The sequence below is a fragment of the Thalassophryne amazonica genome, chromosome 10 (assembly GCF_902500255.1).
Source record: "Thalassophryne amazonica chromosome 10, fThaAma1.1, whole genome shotgun sequence".
NCBI lineage: Eukaryota > Metazoa > Chordata > Actinopteri > Batrachoidiformes > Batrachoididae > Thalassophryne > Thalassophryne amazonica.
Window position 1 is genome coordinate 75689497 of NC_047112.1, and position 24408 is coordinate 75713904.

Genomic DNA, 24408 nt, shown 5'->3' on the forward strand with positions numbered 1-24408 from the left:
AATTCGGGACTTGGCGGCTCCAGTGTTCACCAGGTTCTGGGGTGGCGGAAATCGTGTGGTTCCGGCTCTTCTCAGGACAGACGTCTTCTATCCTCGAGCCTGCCCACACGTCACTTCTGTGTATTGACTGTTATGATATTCTGTGATTGTCTGTATGTTCGTTGTGCACATTCACAACATTAAATTGTTACTTTTTGGCTCATCTATTGACCGTTCATTTGCGCCCCCTGTTGTGGGTCCGTGTCACTACACTTTCCCAACAGCCTGCAACATGTTTCAAAAAAGCTGGGACAGTGGTATGTTTACCACTGTGTTACATCACCTTTCCTTATAACAACACTCAGTAAGCATTTGGGAACTGAGGACACTCATGATTGGGTATAAAAGGAGGATCCCCAAAAGGCTCAGCCATTCACAAGCAAAGATGGGGTGAGGATCACCACTTTGTAAACAACTGTGTGAATAAATAGTCTAACAGTTTAAGAACAATGTTTCTCAACATTCAGGTTTTGGAACAACACATGCTGCCATCCAAGCAACGTCTTTTTCAGGGACGTCCCTGCTTTTTTAGCAAGACAATGCCAAGCCACATTCTGCATGTGTTACAACAGCATGGTTTAGTAGTAAAAGAGTGCAGGTACTAGACTGGCCTGCCTGCAGTCCAGACATGTCGCCCATTGAAAATGTGGCGCATTATGAAGCACAAAATATGACACCCTGGACTGTTGAACAACTGAAGTCGTACATCAAGCAAGAATGGGAAAGAATTCCACCTACAAAACTTCAGCAATTAGTGTCCTCAGTTCCCAAATGCTTATTGAGTGTTGTTAGAAGGAAAGGTGATGTAACACAGTGGTAAACATACCACTGTCCCAGCTTTTTTGAAATGTGCTGCAGGTATCCATTTCAAAATGAGCAAATATTTGCACAAAAACAATACATTTTATCAGTTTGAACATGAAATATATTGTCTTTATGGTGTATTCAATTGAATATAGGTTGAAGAGGATTTGCAAATCATTGTATTCTGTTTTTATTTACATTTTACACAATGTCCTAACTTTAGTTGAATTGGGCTTGTATATAAATAAAAATACATTTAAAAAAATTACAATTTGTATTACATTTGATTCTTTTACAACAACAAATGCTGAGCCATTAATTATTATGCAGAAAACAAATGCACACAAACGTGCTGAAATGTGAACAGCTTAATGCCAACTTTAACATTGAAAACGCCACAGACATGCTAACGCGTTAGCATCGGTCCCATTTTTAAGTTGGAAAATACATCTATCAACTGTTTCAGAAGAGCACAACAGATCGGTTTAACACAAAAAAGGTAAATATTACTCAGTCATAAGCTCTTTAGGGTTTTACTGGGGAAACATTAAGATAAAGTGAAATTAAACAAAGAACCAACGAAGAAGCAGATCGAAGCATTGCTTCATTGGTTCAAGATTCAAAGCAAAGCCGTGCTGCAGAAATGGTTGAAGAAATCAAACATTTGCGGAAGAAATGGAAGAAATCAAACATTTGCGGTAAAACAAAGTTATTTAGCAACTAATCAATGACTAAATTAGTCGATTAACTCGATTAGTTGTTTCAGCTCTACTAAACACCTCTCCTCATGCTGTCAGATCCCGTTTGGGATGTGTGTGTGTGGCAGCATGTCACCTGTGTGCCTGGGCTAAACCATTGTACAACTGTGCAGGGGTGGAAGGGCCCTCAGAGATCTTTCAGTGTTGCTGTTTGAGCAGAATTATGTTTTGCAACATTTATACATTCATTCTAATTATATTCTTTTACAACATGAATTGTATGGACATTAATAACAATGAACACAAAAATGTATTTAATGGCAGTTTTTCGTGCCTCCCCCCCCGGCACTGGTCCCTGGGTACATAGTACCCTTTACCCCCAAATTTCCCTCAAATATTGTTCACAAACCAGGCTAAATCTGTGATAGTGAGCTCTTCTCCTTTGCTGAGATAATCCATCCCACCTCACAGGTGTGCCATATCAAGATGCTGATTACACACCATGATTAGTGCACAGGTGTGCCTTAGACTGTCCACAATAAAAGGCCACTCTGAAAGGTGCAGTTTTATCACACAGCACAATGCCACAGATGTCGCAAGATTTGAGGGAGCATGCAATTGGCATGCTGACAGCAGGAATGTCAACCAGCGCTGTTGCTCGTGTATTGAATGTTCATTTCTCTACCGTAAGCCGTCTCCAAAGGCGTTTCAGAGAATTTGGCAGTACATCCAACCAGCCTCACAACCGCAGACCACGTGTAACCACACCAGCCCAGGACCTCCACATCCAGCATGTTCACCTCCAAGATCGTCTGAGACCAGCCACTCGGGCAGCTGCTGAAACAATCGGTTTGCATAACCAAAGAATTTCTGCACAAACTGTCAGAAACCGTCTCAGGGAAGCTCATCTGCATGCTTGTCATCCTCATCGGGGTCTTGACCTGACTCCAGTTCGTCGTCATAACTGACTTGAGTGGGCAAATGCTCACATTTGCTGGCGTTTGGCACGTTGGAGAGGTGTTCTCTTCACGGATGATGCGAAGGAGATGTGTTGCACTGCATGAGGCAAATGGTGGTCACACCAGATACTGACTGGTATCCCCCCCCAATAAAACAAAACTGCACCTTTCAGAGTGGCCTTTTATTGTGGGCAGTCTAAGGCACAGCTGTGCACTAATCATGGTGTCTAATCAGCATCTTGATACGGCACACCTGTGAGGTGGGATGGATTATCTCAGCAAAGGAGAAGTGCTCACTATCACAGATTTCGACTGGTTTATGAACAATATTTGAGGGAAATGGTGATATTGTGTATGTGGAAAAAGTTTTAGATCTTTGAGTTCATCTCATACAAAATGGGACCAAAACCAAAAGTGTTGCGTTTATATTTTTGTGGAGTATACATACAGTACATACATACATACATACATACATAATTACACACACACACACACATATATGAATGATTGTTACTGAACAAGTTTACAATTACAATTGACAACACAAAACTCATCCTACTTCAGCAGATACATATCTTGAAAACATCATTTTTTTAAACTGATTTTTAAACTGATTGATATAACCCATCCATCAGGTTATTCCATTGTCTAGGGCCACACATGGAGACACAGAAACCTTTCCTGGTCGTCCAAGCGCCAGCAATTTTAAAATGATACAAGCCCCGTAAATTATATTTTCCCTCTCTCTCAGTGAAATATGCTTGAATTCTAAATGGCACGTGTTTATTTTTCACTTTGTACATTAATTGAACAGTCTTGAATGAAATATCAAGTTTTAATATTTGAGATTTAATGAACAATGGGTTGACATGGTCTCGATAACCCGCATTATGAATTGTCCTTAATGCTCTTTTTTGAAGAATGAATAATGGTTGCAATGTAGTTTTATAATTGTTGCCCCAAACGTCAGCACAATAAGTCAAGTAGGGTGCAACCAATGAACAATACAAAGTATGTAGTGCTCTGCAATCAAGAGCATGCTTTACTTTGTTTAATACTGCAATACTCTTTGATGCCTTCATTTGAATATGCTGAATATGAGCTTTCCAATTAATTTTTCATCAATAATTACACCTAAAAACTTATTCTCTTTGACACGCTCTATGTTTACCCCATGTGTATTTAACTGAATTTTTATGTCTTTTTTTATCATTTCCAAATAACATTAATTTAGTTTTAGACAAATTTAATGATAATTTGTTAATATCAAACCATCTCTTTAACTTTATCATTTCAGTTCCTAAATCAGATAATAATTGTTGCAGATTTTCCCATGAGCAAAACAGGTTTGTGTCATCTGCAAAGAGAACAGTTTTAACCAGATCTGAAACTTTACATAAATCATTAATGTATAAAATAAATAATTTGGGGCCCAACACAGGACCCTGTGGTAGCCCACAAATCATGTCCAGAAATGAAGAACAGTATTCCCCGAGTTTAACAAACTGCTTTCGGTTTTGTAAGTAGCTTTTAATCCAACTCAGAGTAACCCCTCTGATCCCATACAGTTCCAACTTTTGAAATAATATATTATGATCAATTCTGTCAAAAGCCTTTCTTAAGTCGATAAATAAACCTGCAACTATTACCCTTTGGTCCACATGTTTATTGATCTCTTCTATGGAATTGAGCAATGCCAGTGTCGTGGACCTTTTCACTCTAAAACCATATTGATTTTTATCAAGCAAGTTGTGTCGATCTATAAATTTATCCAGTCTGCTGTTGTAAAGTTTTTCCAGTATCTTTGAAAATTGTTACAATAGAGACACAGGCCTGTAGTTAGTAAAAAGATGCTTGCTACCAGATTTGAATAAAGGTATCACTTTTGCCACTTTCATACTGTTAGGAACAATCCCAGTTTGAAATGATTTGTTAAAAATATGTGATAATGGTTCTGCGATTTCAGTAATTATTTGCTTTACTAAGAACATATGTACCTCATTATGATCCACTGACGTTTTACTTTTACATGTACTAACTATGTTAATAATTTCCCTTTCATCTACTGGGCTGAGAAACATTGTGTGCAGATTTCTGGTGATTAATTGCTGATTTTCCCATGTACTGTGTGGGATTTCAGCTGCCAGATCTGGCCCAACATTAGCAAAAAATGTATTGAAACTATTCACTACTTGGCTCATGTTATATTCATCTTTGTTGTCATAAGTAAAGTATGTTGGATAGTTTTTGATTTGGGTTTATTTACTATAACATTACTCAATATTTTCCATGTTTCCTTTATATTGTTTTTATTATTGTTTAGTATTTTTCCAAAGTATGATTTTTTACAGTTCCGCATAATAGTTGTTAGATTATTTTTATAGTCCTTATATTTAACCTCTGCCTCTCTTGATTTACTTTTAATGAATTCTCTGTATACCATATTTGTCTTTTTACAAGCCTTTTGAAGACCTTTTGTTATCCATGGGTTAGCTTTATAGTTATGTTTATTATACTGTATAATTGGACAATTTTTGTTGTATATAGTGAGAAATATGTTTTCAAATTCGGAATATGCTAAATTTGCATCTTGCTTATTGTAAATGGGATTCCAATCCTGTAAAAGTAAATTATTGTTTAAGGCAGTAATAGCTTCTTCAGATTGCAGGCGCTTGCAATATTGTTTTTTCTCAGTATATTTTTTATTAAACTTCAAATCAGTTACTATAAAAATTGGTAAATGGTCACTAATATCATTAATTAATAAGCCACTTAATGTTTTGGTATCTATCATTTGTAAATATATTATCAATGAGAGTAGCTGAATGTGAAGTGATTCTTGAAGGCCTAGTAAATTTTGGATATAGATTTAGACTGTACATAGTGTTAATGAAATCCTCAGTTACTATATGCCGATAGGGGTTTAAGAGATCAATGTTTATATCTCCACAAACAAATACTCGCTTATTACACATCTGTGAAAACAAGTTCTCTGTCCAATTTTGAAACTCTTCTATTTAGAGCCAGGAGCTCTATATATGCAGCTAATAATTATATTTTTGCCTTTTTCCATACCTATTTCAATTGTGATGGATCCCAAAAGATTTTCCACAGCCTCAAGTCATTTGATCTTTAATTTTGTAGTTAATCCATTTGTCAACATACAAAGCAACTCCTCCTCCTCTATTTCGCCTATTCAGATGATTGAATTCATAGCCCTCCAACTCATAGTTTGTGTCATCACCCTTTGTAAGCCATGTTTCCGTTATGGCAATTATACTGAATGGCTGACAAAATTGTTTTAAATAGTCTTTGATACTCCCAAATTTTTGGGAAAAACACCTGCTATTAAAGTGGATTATTGACAATTTCCCATCACTTGAAATGCAGTTATTGTATTGTTCCTCTGTGTAATACTGACAGTTACTACCTATTACTAACAGTTACTATCTATGAAGGAATAGAAATGATTGTCCGGATCTATCTCATATTCCAGATCCTGTATATGATGCTCAGTATACTTAAAAGGTTGTAATTCCAGATTGTCATAACCATGTGTCATCTCAGTTATACTATTACTGTTCAGAAGCACCGATGAATGGTCTGTATGTTTGTCAGTCATTATGAAAGTTGGTTGCATTCACTTACCATGTTTTATTAATATTTTGCCAATTCCTCTTTCGTTCTGGTGTGGTTAATTGTATAAACAGACCATATAAGAAGTATGTGCTCCAGTATTTCATATGGAGTGAAATAATAGCATTATTTCATTTGTATATTATGTACCAAATGTGGCCACAGACATATCTTTACAGAATCAGAAGTTGCTGTAATTTTCCACTTTACCCCAAAAGCCCCCACCTTGTCACAAAGTGACCAGTGTTCCAAACATTCCCTAACCAAATTCATGACATCTCTGAAAAACTTCAACAAACAGTCCATATGGATCACAGACCTTTGCTGAAACAGTACCAGGAAATATCAACACCCAAGTACTTTGTAATCAATTTATAGCATCTCACGTCTCCAGAATGGGCCCTCAAAGCATTCTTGTTTGTCTTATCACTTAAACAGGTCATCTTAACCAACCCGATCACAAAAGATCAAAGGTCATAAAAACAACCAACATTGGGATGGAACCAAAGTGTCCCCTTTTGGGAAGAACATGGAACCTTCAATGTACTTTCTTTTAACAAAAGGGAGAATTTTTTTTTTTCCTGTTGTTATAGTTAACCGAAGACACAGTTTGCATTCCAATTTAATGTGTTGCACATTTCCTTCATGTGACATGAGTATTCCTCTTTATAACCATTGGTGTGTGTGTGTGTGTGTGTGTGTGCGCGCGCGCATGCGCTTGTGTTGGGGGGGGCATATTTGGCCTTTATCCATCCAACCCAATTCACCCCCTTCTTGCCCATACTCCATCTTTGTACCCGTTTATAGGCTGACACTGAAAGTAAGTGGAGACAGGTCCTGCCAAAATGCAATATTTGGAAACTGAAGTCACAGAGAGTTTGGCCAGTGTATCTATCCATTCTATGGTAACACCAGGATAGTGACTGTGGGAATAAGAAAGAACAGAGTCTCATTTGTGTCTAATAAGTTACTAATTGTTTGCAGATTGGATCAATGTTTCTTTTGCTGCAGCCCACCTCATCACTCCGTCCATATTATCACAGACAGCCTAACCACCACCCGTCAGTGCGAGTTGGTTGTTCTTCAAGAAAAGAACATTTAATCTCATTTTAGTGCAGTTTTACCGGATGAAGTAGTTTCTAACACTGAGCAAATAAGTGCCATTAGTAATATGCACATAAGGCTTCACAAAAGTATTGGCCTAAATTAACCTTGACTGCACCAGTCCATGATATTATTCACTCAATAGCTTAAGGAAGGTGATTTATATTTTGTTACATATTTCTCAAGTGCGCGTGTTAAGCGTGTGTAGTGTTGATAGTCACTGAAGTCAGGCACGCCACCAGGATTAGATTCTATAGTATGTACCAGCATATAAAATATATAGGTAAAGAGAAAAGGCAATAAATTTAGCACAGATAATAAAGAAGTGAATGCAACGGCAACAACCAACCAATCACGATTGCAAAAAGTAAACAGTGGATAGGTTTGTGACACATGGGGCTGTTTTTTTGTTATTGTTAAGGAGAGATGATGTGATGTCTGTGGTGAGAAGTGCTGGAGTGCTGTGCTATAATGCACAGTGGGTGTTTTCATTCTTTCCGTACCTTAGACAGTGGCACAGCCTCTGGGCTTGTGCTAAAATGATGTGTCACATCCACACAAGCTATTTTTATTGTTGTAATATTACATCGTTTGCACAAATAAAGCCGTGAAAAAAATGTACACACAGGGTGTACAGGATTTCGGCTGCTGGCACCAGAGACTGAAGTGGTTTAATCTTTGCAATGTGACTAGTTTACAAAATCAGCATTAGTAGGTCACCTGTTATCAACTGATGCTTTTAACTTTGACTAAGTGACCAGGCCCTGAGCTCGCAATCACAATGTGTGCACCTACCGCATGCTGGGTAATCGGGAGAGTCTGGAGTTTTCCCGGTGGGCTGGTACAACCTGGGGCCGTTGTGAGGGGGTGTTAATATATGCATACATATATGACCACCACTAACTGTTAGGCTACACAGGAAGACACTTGGGTTGCTGTATCTTAAAGAGAAGACATCAAGTGTTATAAATGTTTTACAATCACGAAAATAACTTAAGACTGCTTCTTTTGCAACGCTGTTATCTTTTCCAAAGCCTAAGGTAGGGACATACCATTACATGTTTAACACCCCTATGCATTCATTATAGTTAGTTCAGTCCAATCAAGCCCTGTGAACTCAGATGGGACGTGCTACGAGCAAGTATAGGAGGAGTGGCCCGTGAGTGAAAAGATGGACAGAAAAAAGCCAGGTGGAGCTGAAACAGCTAGATTAAGAAAGAAAGCTTTGGAGGAAGATGCTGCCAAGTGTGCAAAGCACACAGATATTTTTTCAAGAAGACAGAGCGAAGAGGGAAATGGTAAATAGGGCCGGGCATAACAGGCTACATGCCTGTTGATGCAACATTTGTAGTACAGTACCACCTCTTCCAGCTACTTACAGACTTCAGTGATGATATTTTCAATCGTTGTACTTGGATCCAACTCAAACTGTGCGACAAAACCGCAGGGTTTAAAAGTTCAGAGCGCATGATTCATGTTCTCACACTGTACGGCCCGATACTCTGATGCGATCTGACTGCTCACATTGTACGTTCAAAAACCACGTCAGACTCGTGATTCCAGAAGCAAAACATAAACAGAAGCTTTTCTTTTTCTTTTTCTTTTTTTCCGCACTGTTGAAGCAGCACTACAAACATCTGCGCATTGATTACATCGCGCACTGTAGTGTCCATGTGCAATCACTGGAGAGAGCAAACAGTGATCCCATGTAAAGTCTTGTGTTTTTTTATTGCATTCCCTCGCAATAACCTAATATCATATTAAAGTTCATGCCTATCAGCGTGCACAGTGAGTGGAATCAGGTGGGGGGAGACTGAACGTATATGCGCTCGCGCACACAGCAGACAGCAACGTGATTCACGAAAGGATGGTAAAAAAAGAAAACATAACCATTCATAACAGGTGTTGGTACTTACACTGTTGTATAAAACTATATTTCATACGGAGTTTTACAGCTGTGCGCATCTGTCGTAAATCCTGTTGGTGTGTGTGTGTGTGTGTGTGTGTGTGTGTGTGTGTGTGTGTGTGTGTGTGTGTGTGTGTGTGTGTGTGTGTGTGTGTGTGTGTGTGTGTGTGTGCGTGCGCGCGTATATGTTCAGTCTCCCCCCCACCTGATTCCACTCACTGTGCGCGCTGATAGGCATGAACTTTAATATGATATTAGGCTATTGCAAGGGAACGCAATAAAAAAACACAAGACATTACATGAGATCACTGTTTGCTCTCTTCAGTGTTTGCACATGCACAGTGCGTGACGTAATCAGTGCATAGACGCTTGTAGCGCTTCAACAGCGCAGAACCCTCATGAGTCACGGCGGCCGACCAAAATTTCAAACAGGTTTGATTTTCATCCGACCATACGATTCCCAATCGGGAGGTGGTCGTGAGATGTTAAACGCAGCTCGTTACTCCATGTAGACTGCACGATGCAGGACGCACGATTAAGGCTGAAACTCGGCACGATCCAAAAAATTCTCGCACGAGTGAAAAATCGGCTGAGAAAGGGCCAAAACTCGCACAGTGTAAGCTCGCCTTAACTTTTACTTTCTATTATAAGCCACCCAGTTTTCACAGTCAGTCTGCACATAAATGCTGAATTTAAATGCCACAGCAGAACTCTTACCATCTCTGTGCGCTGGCGGTTTGTGGGCCGGTTGGATATGAAACTCCCGGGCTGAAAAATGTTCCCAGCACGCCCCTGGTGTGCACCACTGCGTGTTACACACAGCTAAAAACTAGCAAACTGGAAATATTCATGATGTATCCTTTGCATTTTAAAGTGTAATAGCACTTCCCACGACTGCAGTTATATCTTGTCACTCAACATGCAGGTGTCTGGGCATCTGAAGCTTTTGGCCCTTATTCCATACCCAGTGCAAAGGTGCATATAGTGCAGCTCAGGTGTCACTTCAAGTTTCCACCCAACATAGTAGAGGATTTCATGTCTGTACCTTCAGTGCCTGCATGTGCCAAATGTACGGAGCTGATGCATTCATATCATACAGTACCAGAAAGCAATTTCAATTCAATTTATTTAATTTACATCACACCAAATCACAACAAAGTTGCCTCAAGGCACTTCACACAAGTAATATCTAACCTTAACAACCCCAAGAGCAAGCACACAGGTGACAGTGGTAAGGGAAAAACTCTCTCTGATTTCAGGAAGAAACATCAAGCAGACCAGACTCAAAGGGGTGACCCTATGCTTGGGCCATGCTACAGACACAATTGACAATACACGTACAGGAAAGCATTGATCTAAAGTCTAGCTCAGTGTATCTCTGAGGCAAAAATGGTCCAATATTTAGATATCCTGACATGACAGGTCCACATGTACGCTCTACCCACATTGATGTGCAATTGTGTATCATGGGATTATGAAACTACCATGTTATGCTGCTGTTCTTACACCCCATGAGTGGGGCACATAGATGAATGGAATGTTTTCAAAGGGGTTCTGTACTTTTAAACACTGTTTAAACAAAAACAGTCTGCAATGTGTTTTTGTATCTAAAGAAGGGTTGTTACAAATCTTAATGATGTATTATTAGCATACACAAATCACACAGTCTAACTTAAAAAAAAAAAACTTGTTGTGAAAGTGTAGTGACACGGACCCACAACAGGGGGCGCAAATGAACGGACAATAGGAGAAGTTAAATTTGAACACTTTACTGTTGTGAATGCCACAACTACACACAGCAGATTATAGAATGAATACAAAGTCAATTAATAAAGGTGTCGTGTGGGCAGGCTCGACGATAGGAGACGTCCGTCTGGAGAAGAACCGGAACCACACGATTTCCTCCGCCACTGAACCAGGAGGATACTGGAGCTGCCAGGTCCCGAGTCCCCCAGGTGGCCACCGTCTCCGCGTGTCGGATCTTGTACTGCTGGCAAAGAGCAAAAACAGTCAGGTGTGGGTGTGTGTACACCCCGTAACAAGGATGGTGGTTATTCCACCTCCACCTCTAATCACACGCTCGTGCAGCTCCTGTCTAATTACTTATCTGGCGGAATGCAGAGCGAAGCAGTCGCAGCATACGCCGGTCCTTCGGGAAGACAGCTGCAACAATGTATCTACTGAAAACAACGTTAGGACTTCTCAGGCTGAGAGAGTTACCTCCTTGGAAGAACGATATCTCGGCGACGTGGTGGAGGTGTCGTCCTGCTTTTATTTGGGGTGAGGTGCAGATGATTGGTGACAGCCCACACCTTCCATCTGTACCAAGCAGATGAAACAGCACATGATAGCAGTGTTTCAGTTAGCGACAGAGTGAACCGTTTTTAACTTGCCTCAAAAAGTGATGCAGCAATTCTTAGTCAGAGAGAGGTGATACTGGGCAGAGCAGTGTTGTTTGTGGATGCTAAAGGGGTAAAATATGATGCAATTTTTCTACATCCGGGTACAAGCCCCCATGTCTCCAGCAGAAACATGGCACTTTCTCTGAGTTTTTGTGCAAATTACACAGCGAATAAAGTGAAAATGGAAAGAATGTGATGATGTGGCAGAAAGCGGACATGTGTTGCAGTCAGTGTTGTATAGTAACAAAGTAAAAATACATCACTACTGTACTTAAGTACGTTTTGGGAGACTTTGTGCTTTACTTGAGTTTTTTAATTCAGCTTACTTTCACTTTTACTTCACTACATTTCCGATGTTAATTGCATACTTCTACTCCGATACATTTTCTATGCACCATGCCGTTATTCGTTACAAAAAAAAACAACACACACACACACACACACACACACACACACACACACACACACACACACACACACACACACACACACACAAAAAGTCATGTTTTCACCCAGAGACAACTAGTGACTGCAACGAAGTCAGGCCGATTTGTCATGAAGCATGTCCGGTAGGCTTTTTTGCAGTTGCGCACTTGGGGGGTGTTTGTCAGGAAAATTATCATTTCTCTATATTGATTACAGACCTGCAGCGGGTCTGTAATCAACTTTTCTGCAGCGCGGCTTTGCTTTGAACCTTGAACCAATCAAAGCAGTGATTTGCAGATCGAAGCAGTGCTTCGATCTACGATTCGTGGATTCATTGTTTAATTTCACTTTATCCTCATTTTTTTCCCGCTAAAACCCTGAAGAGCATATGTCTGTGAGTAATATTTAATATTTTTATGTTAAACCAACCTGTTATGGTCTTCTGAAACAGTTGATAGATGTATTTTATAACTTAAAAACGGGACCGATGCTAACGCGTTAGCATGTCTATGGCGTTTTTGATGTTAAAGTTAGCATTAAGCTGTTCACATCAGCACGTTTGTGTTGATTTGTTTTCTGTATAATTAATGGCTCACCATTCATTGTCGTAAAAGAGTCAAATTGTAATTTTTTAATTTTATTTTTATTCATATATTAATAATAGCAAAAACAATAATAGTCTACATCATATACAATAATAGTCAATAATAATAGACTAATAATGTTACAATACAATTTTAGAGAAAGAGACAAAAATAACCTAATGAAACAAAACACAACAGAACAGATAAAACCATGTAACAATGAAAATAAATAAATACATATAGACATAAATAACTGTTTCCTGTGAACACCTAGTGAGTAGCCTACTCTCATTTAGGTTTTGAAATCTTGTTTCTGAAGTGTTTTTGTGTGATGTGCACAATTTTCATTATTTTGACTAATACTACCAGTCATTTACAAGCCTAGATAAACTTTGTCATATAAAAAAAATCAGTCTGTTTTTGATTATTAACATTTACTTGTACTTTTACTTTCAATACTTGAGTACATTTAGTTGTACATTACTTGTCATACTTAAGTACAATAAATACTAGATACTTTAAGACTTTTACTTGAGTAGCATTTCAATCGGTGACTTGAACTTCTACCAAAGTCATTTTTTTAATGGGTATCTGTACTTTGACTTAAGTGTGATTTTCCGGTACTTTATACAACACTGGTTGCAGTTTGTTTATGACCCGGAGCTCAAACATGTTGAGGCGGTTGTGTAGGCAAGAGAATGCAGCTTCTCTGTCTAGGTGTGTCGGCTAACACTTACTGACACAACCTCTCCCATTTGCCTCATCTTTCCTTCTCTACTGACAACTGAAAAAACTGCACTTTTCGTGACTGCTTCAGTGATTGCAGCCAAAAACAAAACAGTACACCATTTTTCTGTTAGACGTGACGCTGTTTTGTGGGGACAGATTAATACCCAGGCAAAGTGTGGGAGTGTCAGCACAAACCATTCGGCGGGTGGGGGTTTCAGCAGGAACCATTTTAAACCGGGAGGTCCGCTACGTGGTGGTGAGTACGCTTTTAAGTTTACCGAGCTGGGCCGAATGGTTTGTGCTGAAACTCCCACACTTTGTCCGGGGATTAGTCTCTGCCATGTTTGTGCAGGCTGTCCCCAGATGTGGTCAAACCCCTGTGTGATATCAACAGGGGTTCAAACGAGATCTGCATCTGCTGCCTTATTGCATGCATTCACTCACTCGCCTTCAACTGCTTACTCCAATTAAGGGTCATGGGGGACTGGAGCCTATCCCAGCAGTCATAGGGCATGAGGTGGGGTACACCCTCGACAGGACGCCAGTCTGTTGCAGGGCCACATATAGATAGACAAACATTCATACCCACATACTCACACCTACAGACAATTTAAAGTTTCCAATCCACCTAACCCACATGTCTTTGGATGTGGGAGGAAGCCGGAGCACCCGGTTGGAATCCACACAAATATGGGATGAACATGCAAAGAAAGGTCATAGGTGAGAATCAATCCTATTGCCTTCTTGCTTGAGGCAACACTGCTAACACCTAAGTCACCGTGCTGCCTATATGCATAAACTACATAATGAAAATGAACTGAAAAAAAAAAAACCAACCACACACTCACCTTCAACTGCTGAGTCCAACCAAGGGTCGCGGGGGGCTGGAGCCTATCCCAGCAGTCATACAGCGCGAGGCGGGGTACAGCCAGGACAGGATGCCAGTCTGTCGCAGGGTCACAAACAGACAAACAAACACATTCACACCCACTCTCACACCTACAGACAATTTAAAGATTGCAATCTACCTAACCCACATGTCTTTGAATGTGGGAGGAAACCGAAACACCCGGAGGAAACCTACGCAAACATGGGGAGAACATGCAAACTCCACACAGAAAGGCCACAGGCGTGAAATGAACCCATGACCTTCTCGCTGTGAGGCAACAGTGCTAACCACTAAGCCACAGTGCTGCCCTGAAAAGAAACAATGCAACAAAATAAACGAAACACTCTCAGGAATAAAATCCCATCACTTTGGTGTTTCAATGCTTCACCTCAGGGAGCTTTGGTGTCCACTATAAGCTGTGTGCCTGATGCATAATTTTGATTTTGTTGCTTTGGGCTTACTCCTGGAACATCTTTCTTGTTGTTGTTCCAGGACCAGCACTGCAACTGACCAGTCACCTTCTAATGTCACTAACAAATAACAGCTTGTAATATTAGCTTCCAAAATTAGATTTTACTTGCCTTTTAGTAAATGTACACATTCAGATGGCATATTGTTTAAAAAGTATTTTAATGTACATGTATATCCACAAATCTTTGTTCTTCCCCAAGCCATAAAGCTAAGACAGAAAAAAAAAGCGATTAGTCAGTGCCAATCGAATTGTGCATGCTCTGACAGGGTGCCAGTAATCTGTTAACTTGCATAAATTCAGTCCCAGTTACATGCCTTTCAGTGACTGGAGCAGTCTGACTTCAGACACAAGAAGTCAACCATCGAGCACACCCTATCTCAGTGAGTTCTCATACAGCACAAGAATAACAGCAGTGCTTCTTTGTAGCCTCTGAATTCAGTTGACTAGGCTATTCTCTGGGGCATCCTGATCTCTAAAATATTGCTGGACATCACAGCCCGTCTACACACAAGGGATGTTGTATGGAGTTGGGGCAGAATCTCTACTTTTTCCCCACAAAAAAACTGATATTTTCAAGACTGCTTCATTGTTCACTGGGTGTTGGGTCAGGTTGTGGAAGCCAGTATATTTGATGTTTTTGTGGGCAAGGAAAGTTTTTCCTGACCATGACTTCAAAGATACATGAATTATGTGGTTTCTAACAAAACAAAAATCTAATAGATTAAAAGTTAATTCATTTGACTTTTACATTTGCTATCATGTTTTGTAGGTCACAAACTGTAATATATTAGTTTGAACTCTCAGCAAAGATATTGTTTTTCACAGTGGAATAGAAAAACTTAGCACTTGGAAATGACAGACATTTTAAAATCAGTGATGTGCAAGTAACCTTGAAAAATCTCTAAAAACGTGAAATTTTGACATTTTGAATGTCACCCAGAGACTGAAAAAAGCTTTGCACATCACTAAGCTCACAGCAGAAAGACAGCTTGTTAAAATAGATTTTTGTTGACGCTTCCACCCATTTTCAAGCATTCCCAAAAATAAATGAAAGTACACAGACATGACAATTACTGACAAGCTTTTATCCCCTTTGGTTCCTGCATCAACAACCAAGTGCTCAAGGTGCGATGGTTAAGGAACAATGAAACAACAAAACCTTTTTTTTCTCTTCCAAGCAATCAGCTGAATCAGTACAGACTTTAAAAGTTGCAGCCACATTATGCTGTTTGAAAGGTTTGAAGAAAATTTCGTCTCAACTTCTTTTTCTTATGGTTACAGTTTTCATATTTGTTTTATTTTTCTGTGCACACTCTGATACTGTATATGTTAAGTTTGTCATGTTAGGGCCCTGTCCCACTGGCGTTTAGGAGGATTTGCGCATGAAATGAGGAGACAAAAGCTGAGCGTCCGCAACAAAGGTGGGCGGAAATGACAAATGTCCCGGGATGGATCAGCGAATACATGAGGAAGAAAAGCGGATATAACAGGGAACAGAAGCGAAGGCGACCGCGGAAGCGCCCCCATGAGGGGCACAGCGGCCGTGATGCACTCGCTTCATCCGTGCCCACTCTGTCTGCATGCACGACATATCATTTGCGACCGTGATGTGGCCGTGCTGGGCACGCGTCATATCTGTTTTACACGCTGTCCCGGTCCGCCGCCAAGCCGCGCCAACCCGTCGGTTGCGGATTTCAGCGGATGACAGGGGATATGCGGCACGTTGGTTGTGTATGTCCTGCGTATGTCTTCAGTATGTGTTCAGGCAGTGATGCGGATCTCATCCGCAGCAGGATTTTCGAGCCGCTCAAAAATCCTGCTGCGGACATGCGTGCCTCTGCGGATGATCACGAACGTGTTCGGATGGCAGCCAACTCATACAGGAATGTTACACGGTTATTGCGGTTGTTTGGTGTATGTGGGCCACTTTTGTGCGCATTCCATCCGCAAATCCTCCTAAATGCCGGTGGGACAGGGCCCTTAGTGCCGTCGTGTTCAGAACTATTGGTACCCTTAAATTTTAAATACAGAATTTTAAAATATGCTCATAAATTTAGAGTGACCAAACCTCCTGTTTTTCCAGGACATGCCCTAGTTTCTCTGAGAAGCCAATCTGAATTTTGTACATTAATGATATATGTTTGGTTTCCAAGTCCGGAAGTTGTATTTTATTTGATGATGATACGGCTGTGTTTTGTAGTGGAGATCATTTGGGACAGCTCCTGGACATGATGGAGAATGAATTACAACCCCAATTCCAACGAAGTTGGGACGTTGTGTAAAATGTAAATAAAAACAGAATACAATGATATGCAAATCCTCTTCAATCTATATTCAGTTGAATACACTACAAAGACAAGATATTTAATGTTCAAAGTGATCAACTTTATTGTTTTTGTGCAAATATTTGCTCATTTTGAAATGGATGCCTGCAACACATTTCAAAAAAGCTGGGACAGTGGTATGTTTACCACTGTGTTACATCACCTTTCCTTCTAACAACACTCAATAAGCATTTGGGAATTGAGGACAATAATTGTTGAAGCTTTGTACGTGGAATTCTTTCCCATTCTTGCTTGATGTATAACTTCAGCTGTTCAACAGTCTGGTGTCTCCATTCTTGTGTTTTGTGCTTCATAATGGGCAACACATTTTCCATGGGCAACAGGTCTGGACTACAGGCCAGTCTAGTATCCACACTCTTTTACTACGAAGCCATGCTGTTGTAACATGCAGAATGTGGCTTGGCATTGTCTTGCTGAAATAAGCAGGGACTTCCCTGAAAAAGACATTGCATGGATGGCAGCATGTGTTGCTCCAAAACCTTGACGTACCTTTCAGCATTGATGGTTCAATCACAGATGTATACGAGGTCTGTTAGAAAAGTATTGGACCTTTTTATTTTTTTCAAAAACTATATGGATTTGAATCACGTGTGATTACATCAGACAAGCGTGAACCCTCGTGGGCATGCGAGAGTTTTTTCACGCCTGTCGGTTACGTCATTCGCCTGTGGGCAGGCTTTGAGTGAGGAGTGCTCTACCCCTCCCGTTGGAATCTTTTTGTCTGAGAACTTCCTGAGAGACTGACGCTTTGCTTGGTCAAACTTTTTTCAGAAACTGTGAGGCACATCGAAGTGGACACCATTCGAGAAATTCAGCTGGTTTTCTGTGAAAATTTTAACGGCTGATGAGAGATTATGGACTGTTGCTGTCGCTTTAAGGACTGCCCATGGAGCGGGATGTCGCGACGCGCCCTGAGCCGCTGCTGTCTGCCTGTTTCGAGCTGAAAGCTTCCAAATTTAAGCCTCTGTTGACCCAGGACGTCGTGAGAGAACAGAGAACTTTCAGAAGAGGTCGGGATCAGCAGTTTATCCAGACATTCCACTGTTAAAGGAGATTTTATTAATGAAAGACGTGCGGACAGGTCCACGCGTCGGGACGCAGCCGGCGCTGCGTGCCGCCACAGGAAAAACACCTCCGTTGGAAGCCTTAAGGACAAGTTGGAACATGTCCAGCTGTTAAACAATTTCTCAGATACTCACTCAACTGAAAGCCATCAAAAGCCGCCTGGTTTTTACAAATGGTTATCAACACGGGTGTGTTTTTTCCTGTGCCGCCGCACCGCGCCGGCTGCGTCCCGACACGTGGACCCGTCCACACTTCTTTCATTAATAAAATCTCCTGTAACAGTGGAATGTCCGGATAAACTGCTGATCCCGACCTCTTCTGAAAGTTCTCTGTTCTCTCACGACGTCCTGGGTCAACAGAGGCTTAAATTTGGAAGCTTTCAGCTCGAAACAGGCAGACAGCGGCGGCTCAGGGTGCGTCGCGACGTCCCTCTCCGTGAGCAGCCTTTAAAGCGACAGCAACAGTCCATAATCTCTCATCAGCCGTTAAAATTTTCACAGAAAACCAGCTGAATTTCTCCAATGGTGTCCACTTTGATGTGCCTCACAGTTTCTGAAAAAATTTTGATCAAGCAACGCGCCAGTCTCTCAGGAAGTTCTCAGGCAAAGAGATTCCGACGGGAGGGGTAGACCACTCCTCATTCAAAGCCAGCCCACAGGCGAATGACGTAACCGACAGGCGTGAAAAAACTCACGCATGCGCACGAGGGTTCAAGGTTGTCTGATGTAATTGCACGTGATTCAAATCCATATAGTTTTTGAAAAAAATAAAAAGGTACGTTAGTTTTATCACAGACCTTGTAAGTTGCCCATGCCATGAGCACTAACATGTCCCCATACCATCACAGATGCTGGCTTTTGAACTTTGTGCTGGTAACAGTCTGGATGGTCTTATTCCTCTTTTGTCTGGAGGACACAGCATCCATGACTTACAAAAACAATTTGAAATGTGGACTCATCAGACCACAGCACACTTTTCCACTTTGCGTCTGTCCATTTCAAATGAGCTTGGGCCCAGAGAAGGCAGCAGCATTTCTGGATATTGTTGATGTATGGCTTTCATTTTCCATGGTAGAGTTTTAACTTGCACTTCTAGATGTAGCGACAAACTGTTAACTGACAAAGGTTTTCTGAAGTTTTCCTGAGCCCACGCAGTAAGATCCTTTACACAGTGGTGTTGGTTTTTAATGCAGTGCTGTCTGAGGGATCGAAGGTCACGGGCATCCAGTGTTGGTTTTCGGCCTTGCTGCATATGTGTAGAAAGTTCTCCAGATTCTCTGAATCTTCTGATTATATAATGGACTGTAGATGATGGAATCCCTAAATGCCTTGCAATTGAACATTGAGAACCATTGTTCTTAAACTGGTGGACCATTTTTTCACACAGTTATTCACAAAGTAGTGATCGTCACCCAATTTTTGCTTGTGAACAGCTGAGCCTTTTGGGGATGCTCCTTTTATACCCAACCATGACAGTCACCTGTTTCCAATTAAGTGTTCTTTGAGCATTCATCAACTTTCCCAGTCTTTTGTTGCCCCATCCCAACTTTTTGGAAATGTGTTGCAGGCGTCCATTTCAAAATGAGCAAATATTTGCACAACATATCTTAAATATCTTGTCCTTGTGATGTATTCAATTGAATATAAGTTGAAGAGGATTTGCAAATCATTGTATTCTGTTTTTATTTGCATTTTACACACCGTCCCAACTTCATTGGAATTGGGGTTGTACATAAATTTAAACATTAGTTTGATTCAAACAAATTATCACTCCATTTTGGTAAAGCTAAGTGTATCATAGTTGTGTGTTAATCTAAAATATCTAAAGTCATTGCAATTCTGAATAAAACACAAGAATTCCTCTCCTAACATTCTTTGGCCATTTTGTAGCATACATTACGTGTTCCATATATGACATACTGTGTTGAGGTTTGGGGAAATACATATAGAACTAATACTAATCCAATTTTTCTACTGAAAAGAAAGCTATAAGAATTATCAGTAATAAGCCATATCGCGAGCCAACAAATCCATTATTTGCTGGTTTGCAAATTTAAAAATTCGAGAACTTGGTTTATTATATTACAATACAAATTATGTATAAGTCAAAAATAAACTTTTGCCTCAACATGTCCAGGATCTATTTAAAAGGAGGGATTCCAGCTACAGTTTCAGAGGGACATTATTATTTGAGAAACTAAAGATCTGAACTACTGTAAAAAGTCATTGTTTCCATTAAGGATGTTACTATTTGGAATAACTGTCCTGATAATATTAAGTTAATTGGTACCTTATTTGGCTTTAAAGGGCTTTACAAAAATAATATACTCACCCGTGATAGTTTGAAGAATTAGGTTTACCATTGTTGTTGTTGTGCTTGGGTTTATGTACTGTTGCTCATTTGGTTGTGTTTTGAAATTCTGGAGCACTGACTGAGTTGTATTATTTTTGCACATTTCTTTTGTATTGTTATGAGTATAGATATTTATATATGTATACATTCTTTATTTTTTATGGTGTAAGGGGAGGGTTTTTATAAGCTTTGCTTCTGCCTTCACCCTTTCAGCCACACGGGTTCATTGTGCATTGTTCTTTTTATGAGTTTTGTTATTGTCTGTGTTGTTATTCTGTGCACCAAATAAATAAAATTCATTCATTCAAATGTATTGAAATTATAATGCATCTTTGAGTAAACTTCGAGTATCTCATTGCCAGGCAGAGTGTCCTGGCTTTGTGGTAGTTAAGATATGGTCATCCTCAAATACATAAAGTTACATAAAGGTAATTACATTTTGGAATAGTTTGGTTATAGGTCAGGCAGCATGGTGGCTTAGTGGTTAGCACTGTTGCCTCTCTTACAGAGTGAGTAAATTGAATAAATCATGCTCTCTAACTTAAAGAAAACACTCTTGCATGGAGGGAAAAACCTTCATATTACTAAGTTTGGTATGCTTATCTATTTTGTGTCAAGGAGGAATGCTGCAAAAACGGAAAGTTGATAGGACTAATTTTTGGAGAATTGGGGATATTAACTAACAACAGTGAACAATGGATGTTGATAATTAAATTCTGGATGCACACAGCATTCCAGCAGGGGTTGGCACTTTATCTATATATTAAAAGCCAAGTGGCCGCTATGCGTGCCTGCATGCATATACCTTTGATCACAGACAAACGGGAGAGCTGACATTTGCCATTTGGTATGCTTATGTCTTTTGGGTCAAGGATGAATGCTGCTAAAATGGAATGTTGATAGGACAAATATTTGTGGAGAAATTATGGATATGTAAGTGTGAACAATTGATGTTGAGCATTACATTCTGGACTCACACCCCATTTCAAATCATTATAGAAACTTTGTAGAATTTATTTCCACCCTTGAAAAATGCCACCTGCCTATTTTATAAACACTACCCAATCTAGAGCCCGTCTAGCCCCACGACCAACACACTACTTAAATTTTATTTTGCTTCTTGTCACATGAAGCAGTCGCACCACATTTCACAAATAAGCCTTATAGACCAGTGAGACTTGTAAATGTTTTTGTCCTCTTTGTGATGTATTTTTGTACAGAGATACTCTGTGCAACACATTGTTCATAAGATAGATTTGATTAGTCATTTTTGTAACATTACATGACACCACTCCTGTATCAAATGTACTTTTTCTTCACAGTAAATCTAAACTTCTCCATAAAAACAGCTCCTACTCTTGCTCATTATTTTGTGTCACACAACTTGCTCTGTTCATCTGATGGTCTTTGCCATCTCCATCAGTACATCATTAACCTTTAAACAATGTATGTTTCCAAATCACGTACGTTGTACTTTTTCCCCTGCTGTTGATTTAAGAAATGAGTCTGTCCCTAATGGTTTTTCTCATTCAGCGAATCACTTTTATGTATTTTCAAAGGCCACCTTTCCATCAATAACTCCACAGCGGTGGGACTCTATCACCCTGTTTCACAGGAAATTGAACATATACTTGTGTTGGATCTCACCAGCAATGAATCAGGGTCACACAAAGATTGAGAAACATGCACACACACATGCATATGCATAAACACATACACAAGCAGACCACTCTGCCCATACATCATTAAATGAGCCCAGCTATTATTATGGAGGAATTGCGGGATATTGGATGGCCTGACAGATTGTGTCAGAGGCTGCAATCTTATCAAGCCTGAATAATAAAAAGACACTTAATCTAGCCAGTTCCCCCACAGTACTTCAAATGTACACACGCAGAGAATAAAAATGCTTAATGTCTGCACTGTCTTCTTGTCAAATCCTACTCCTTCTGTCCTAAAATTTAAGAGGAATAATTACAACTTAATCCCCTCTGTCTGCACCACTCATCCAGAACCTTTTTTTTCCACAAAGAGCAGTGCAGTTGTATTGCAAAATGTATTTATTACCTTCTTCATAGTGCAGTAATGTGCCATAAAAGTAGGTGGCTGCCATTATGCATGACTGGGCACTGATCAGCTGATTTACGAGGACCTTGGCTCATGACTGGGACCCAAGATGCAAACAAGATACTCTGGGGTGGTGATGGGCCAGGCGGGGGGGGACTTGGCACATTATGCTTCCCTTAGTGAGCATCACTCATAATAAACAGGGGTGCCACAGATGTTACAACAGCAAATTCATCACCTCATAGAAAATGATGAAGCCTGCCTATTCTCTCTCTGTCATAAACATAGACGCGCCTAGAGAGGAACCAGACAGGGCTGGAGCCCCACCACTACATTTGCCATTCTTAATCCTTTATTTTATATTAGTTTCTTATGTTCTCTAACCAAACCAGTCCTGTAGTGCCCCAGTTTCCATAGCAACCATGAGATATTGTTTATGCACTGCACAGGTATCAGCAAAATGGGCTCACGGTACTTGCATACACAAAATGTATTTATTTTTACTGCAGTCCTTACACAGTGGGGTTTGAAAGCTGCTGTGATGATAGATTCAGTGGTTTTGTTATTAACCCTCTGAGCTCGATGGACATGCGGCTGCTTCCAACTGTTTTTCCTCATATGTCTATTGATAAATCAGTGGTGGAATGTTGCAGGCATTTAAGTCAACCACTTCTTGAAACTATGGTGTGTCACCTCTATTTTCAATCCCTGTTTACTAGACAGCCAATCCTAGAACCCGGAGAAGGTCACATGGATCTCTTGCGCTCAGGTCCTGTGGATCCTGAATAGTAAAATAGTGGTGATCTTTATCAAACTAATGAACTCATCCTCATTATATGTTCTTCTAATTTGCAGAGTGATTAGATGACAGCCTTTTTACACAGATGGCATTAAACACTCACTCATCTATACTGTAAAAAAAAAAAATGCTTCTACAGAAAAAAACGTTAACAGCTGTGGTTGCCAGAATAATTCTGTAAAACATACAGTAAAAATATGTCAACACCTTTACAGAAAATACTGTCAATTAGACAGTGTAAAAGTGGTGTAATTGGCACAAAAAAGCAACCTTGAACTTCAGATATTTTGTTTGGGAAGCAAGCTTACTGTGTGTTTGTGGGGGGGGGGGGGGGATTTTTCAGTGTTAAATTAACACTGCAGTGAGTGTATGCTGTCCCATTCAAAAGAGTTGCATCACCTTTTATCATACTGTATATTAACTGTATTAATGTTGATTAACTTGATATAACACTCTAATCAAGGTGATTTAACAATATTTTTAAAGGAACCATGTGTGCTTGCTGCAGTGTTAATTTAACAAAGCAAAATTTACTCTGTAGAAAACAACTGAATATATTTTAATGTGCATAATTTACATTTACACAAATTTTGTCCCTAAATATTCATTACTACAGCAAGAAAAAAAACACCCCCACCATAGAGAGGGGTCGGTGAGGACAGGGGCGTGAAGAGATGCACATAACTGTTGCTCTTTGGCTGTCATTGTTTGCCAGCATTTGATGCACTTTCATAATGCTGTTTCTCTGTAGAAAATAAATTATGAATGCACATTTGTCAGTCTACTTTCATCTTTCTTACTCCGTCTTCCTTTACAGTGGAGAATAACCCATGTCAGACCAACCCTTGTCTCCACGGCGGGAGCTGCCTGCAGGAGGGTGACGGCTACAGCTGCTACTGTCCTCAGGGCTTCTCTGGAGAGAGCTGCGAGATCGGTAAGTCTGTGTCAGGTCAAAGCTGGGCCACGAGACTGTACTGCAGACAGGCGTATGTTTGTGTAATGCTCACCAAATGCCCTGTGCCATGGAGAAACTTCCTGGATGGGCACTGGTACCTCCTGCAAGGACAATAAGTGGAATGGTTATGATTTAGAAAAAAATTAAAATGACTTTCTAAAGCCTTATTTTCACTTT

General features: G+C 40.1%; 1 protein-coding gene across 1 annotated transcript in view; it reads left to right on the plus strand.

The window, feature by feature from the left end:
• The window catches only part of ncanb (neurocan b), a 377055-nt gene that overhangs the window by 148169 nt on the left and 204478 nt on the right, over positions 1 to 24408 (plus strand). Inside the window, exon 9 of the mRNA XM_034179195.1 lies at positions 24094 to 24210. Coding sequence (XP_034035086.1) covers positions 24094 to 24210 — 117 coding nt within the window. The remainder of the gene's footprint in view (positions 1 to 24093; positions 24211 to 24408) is intronic.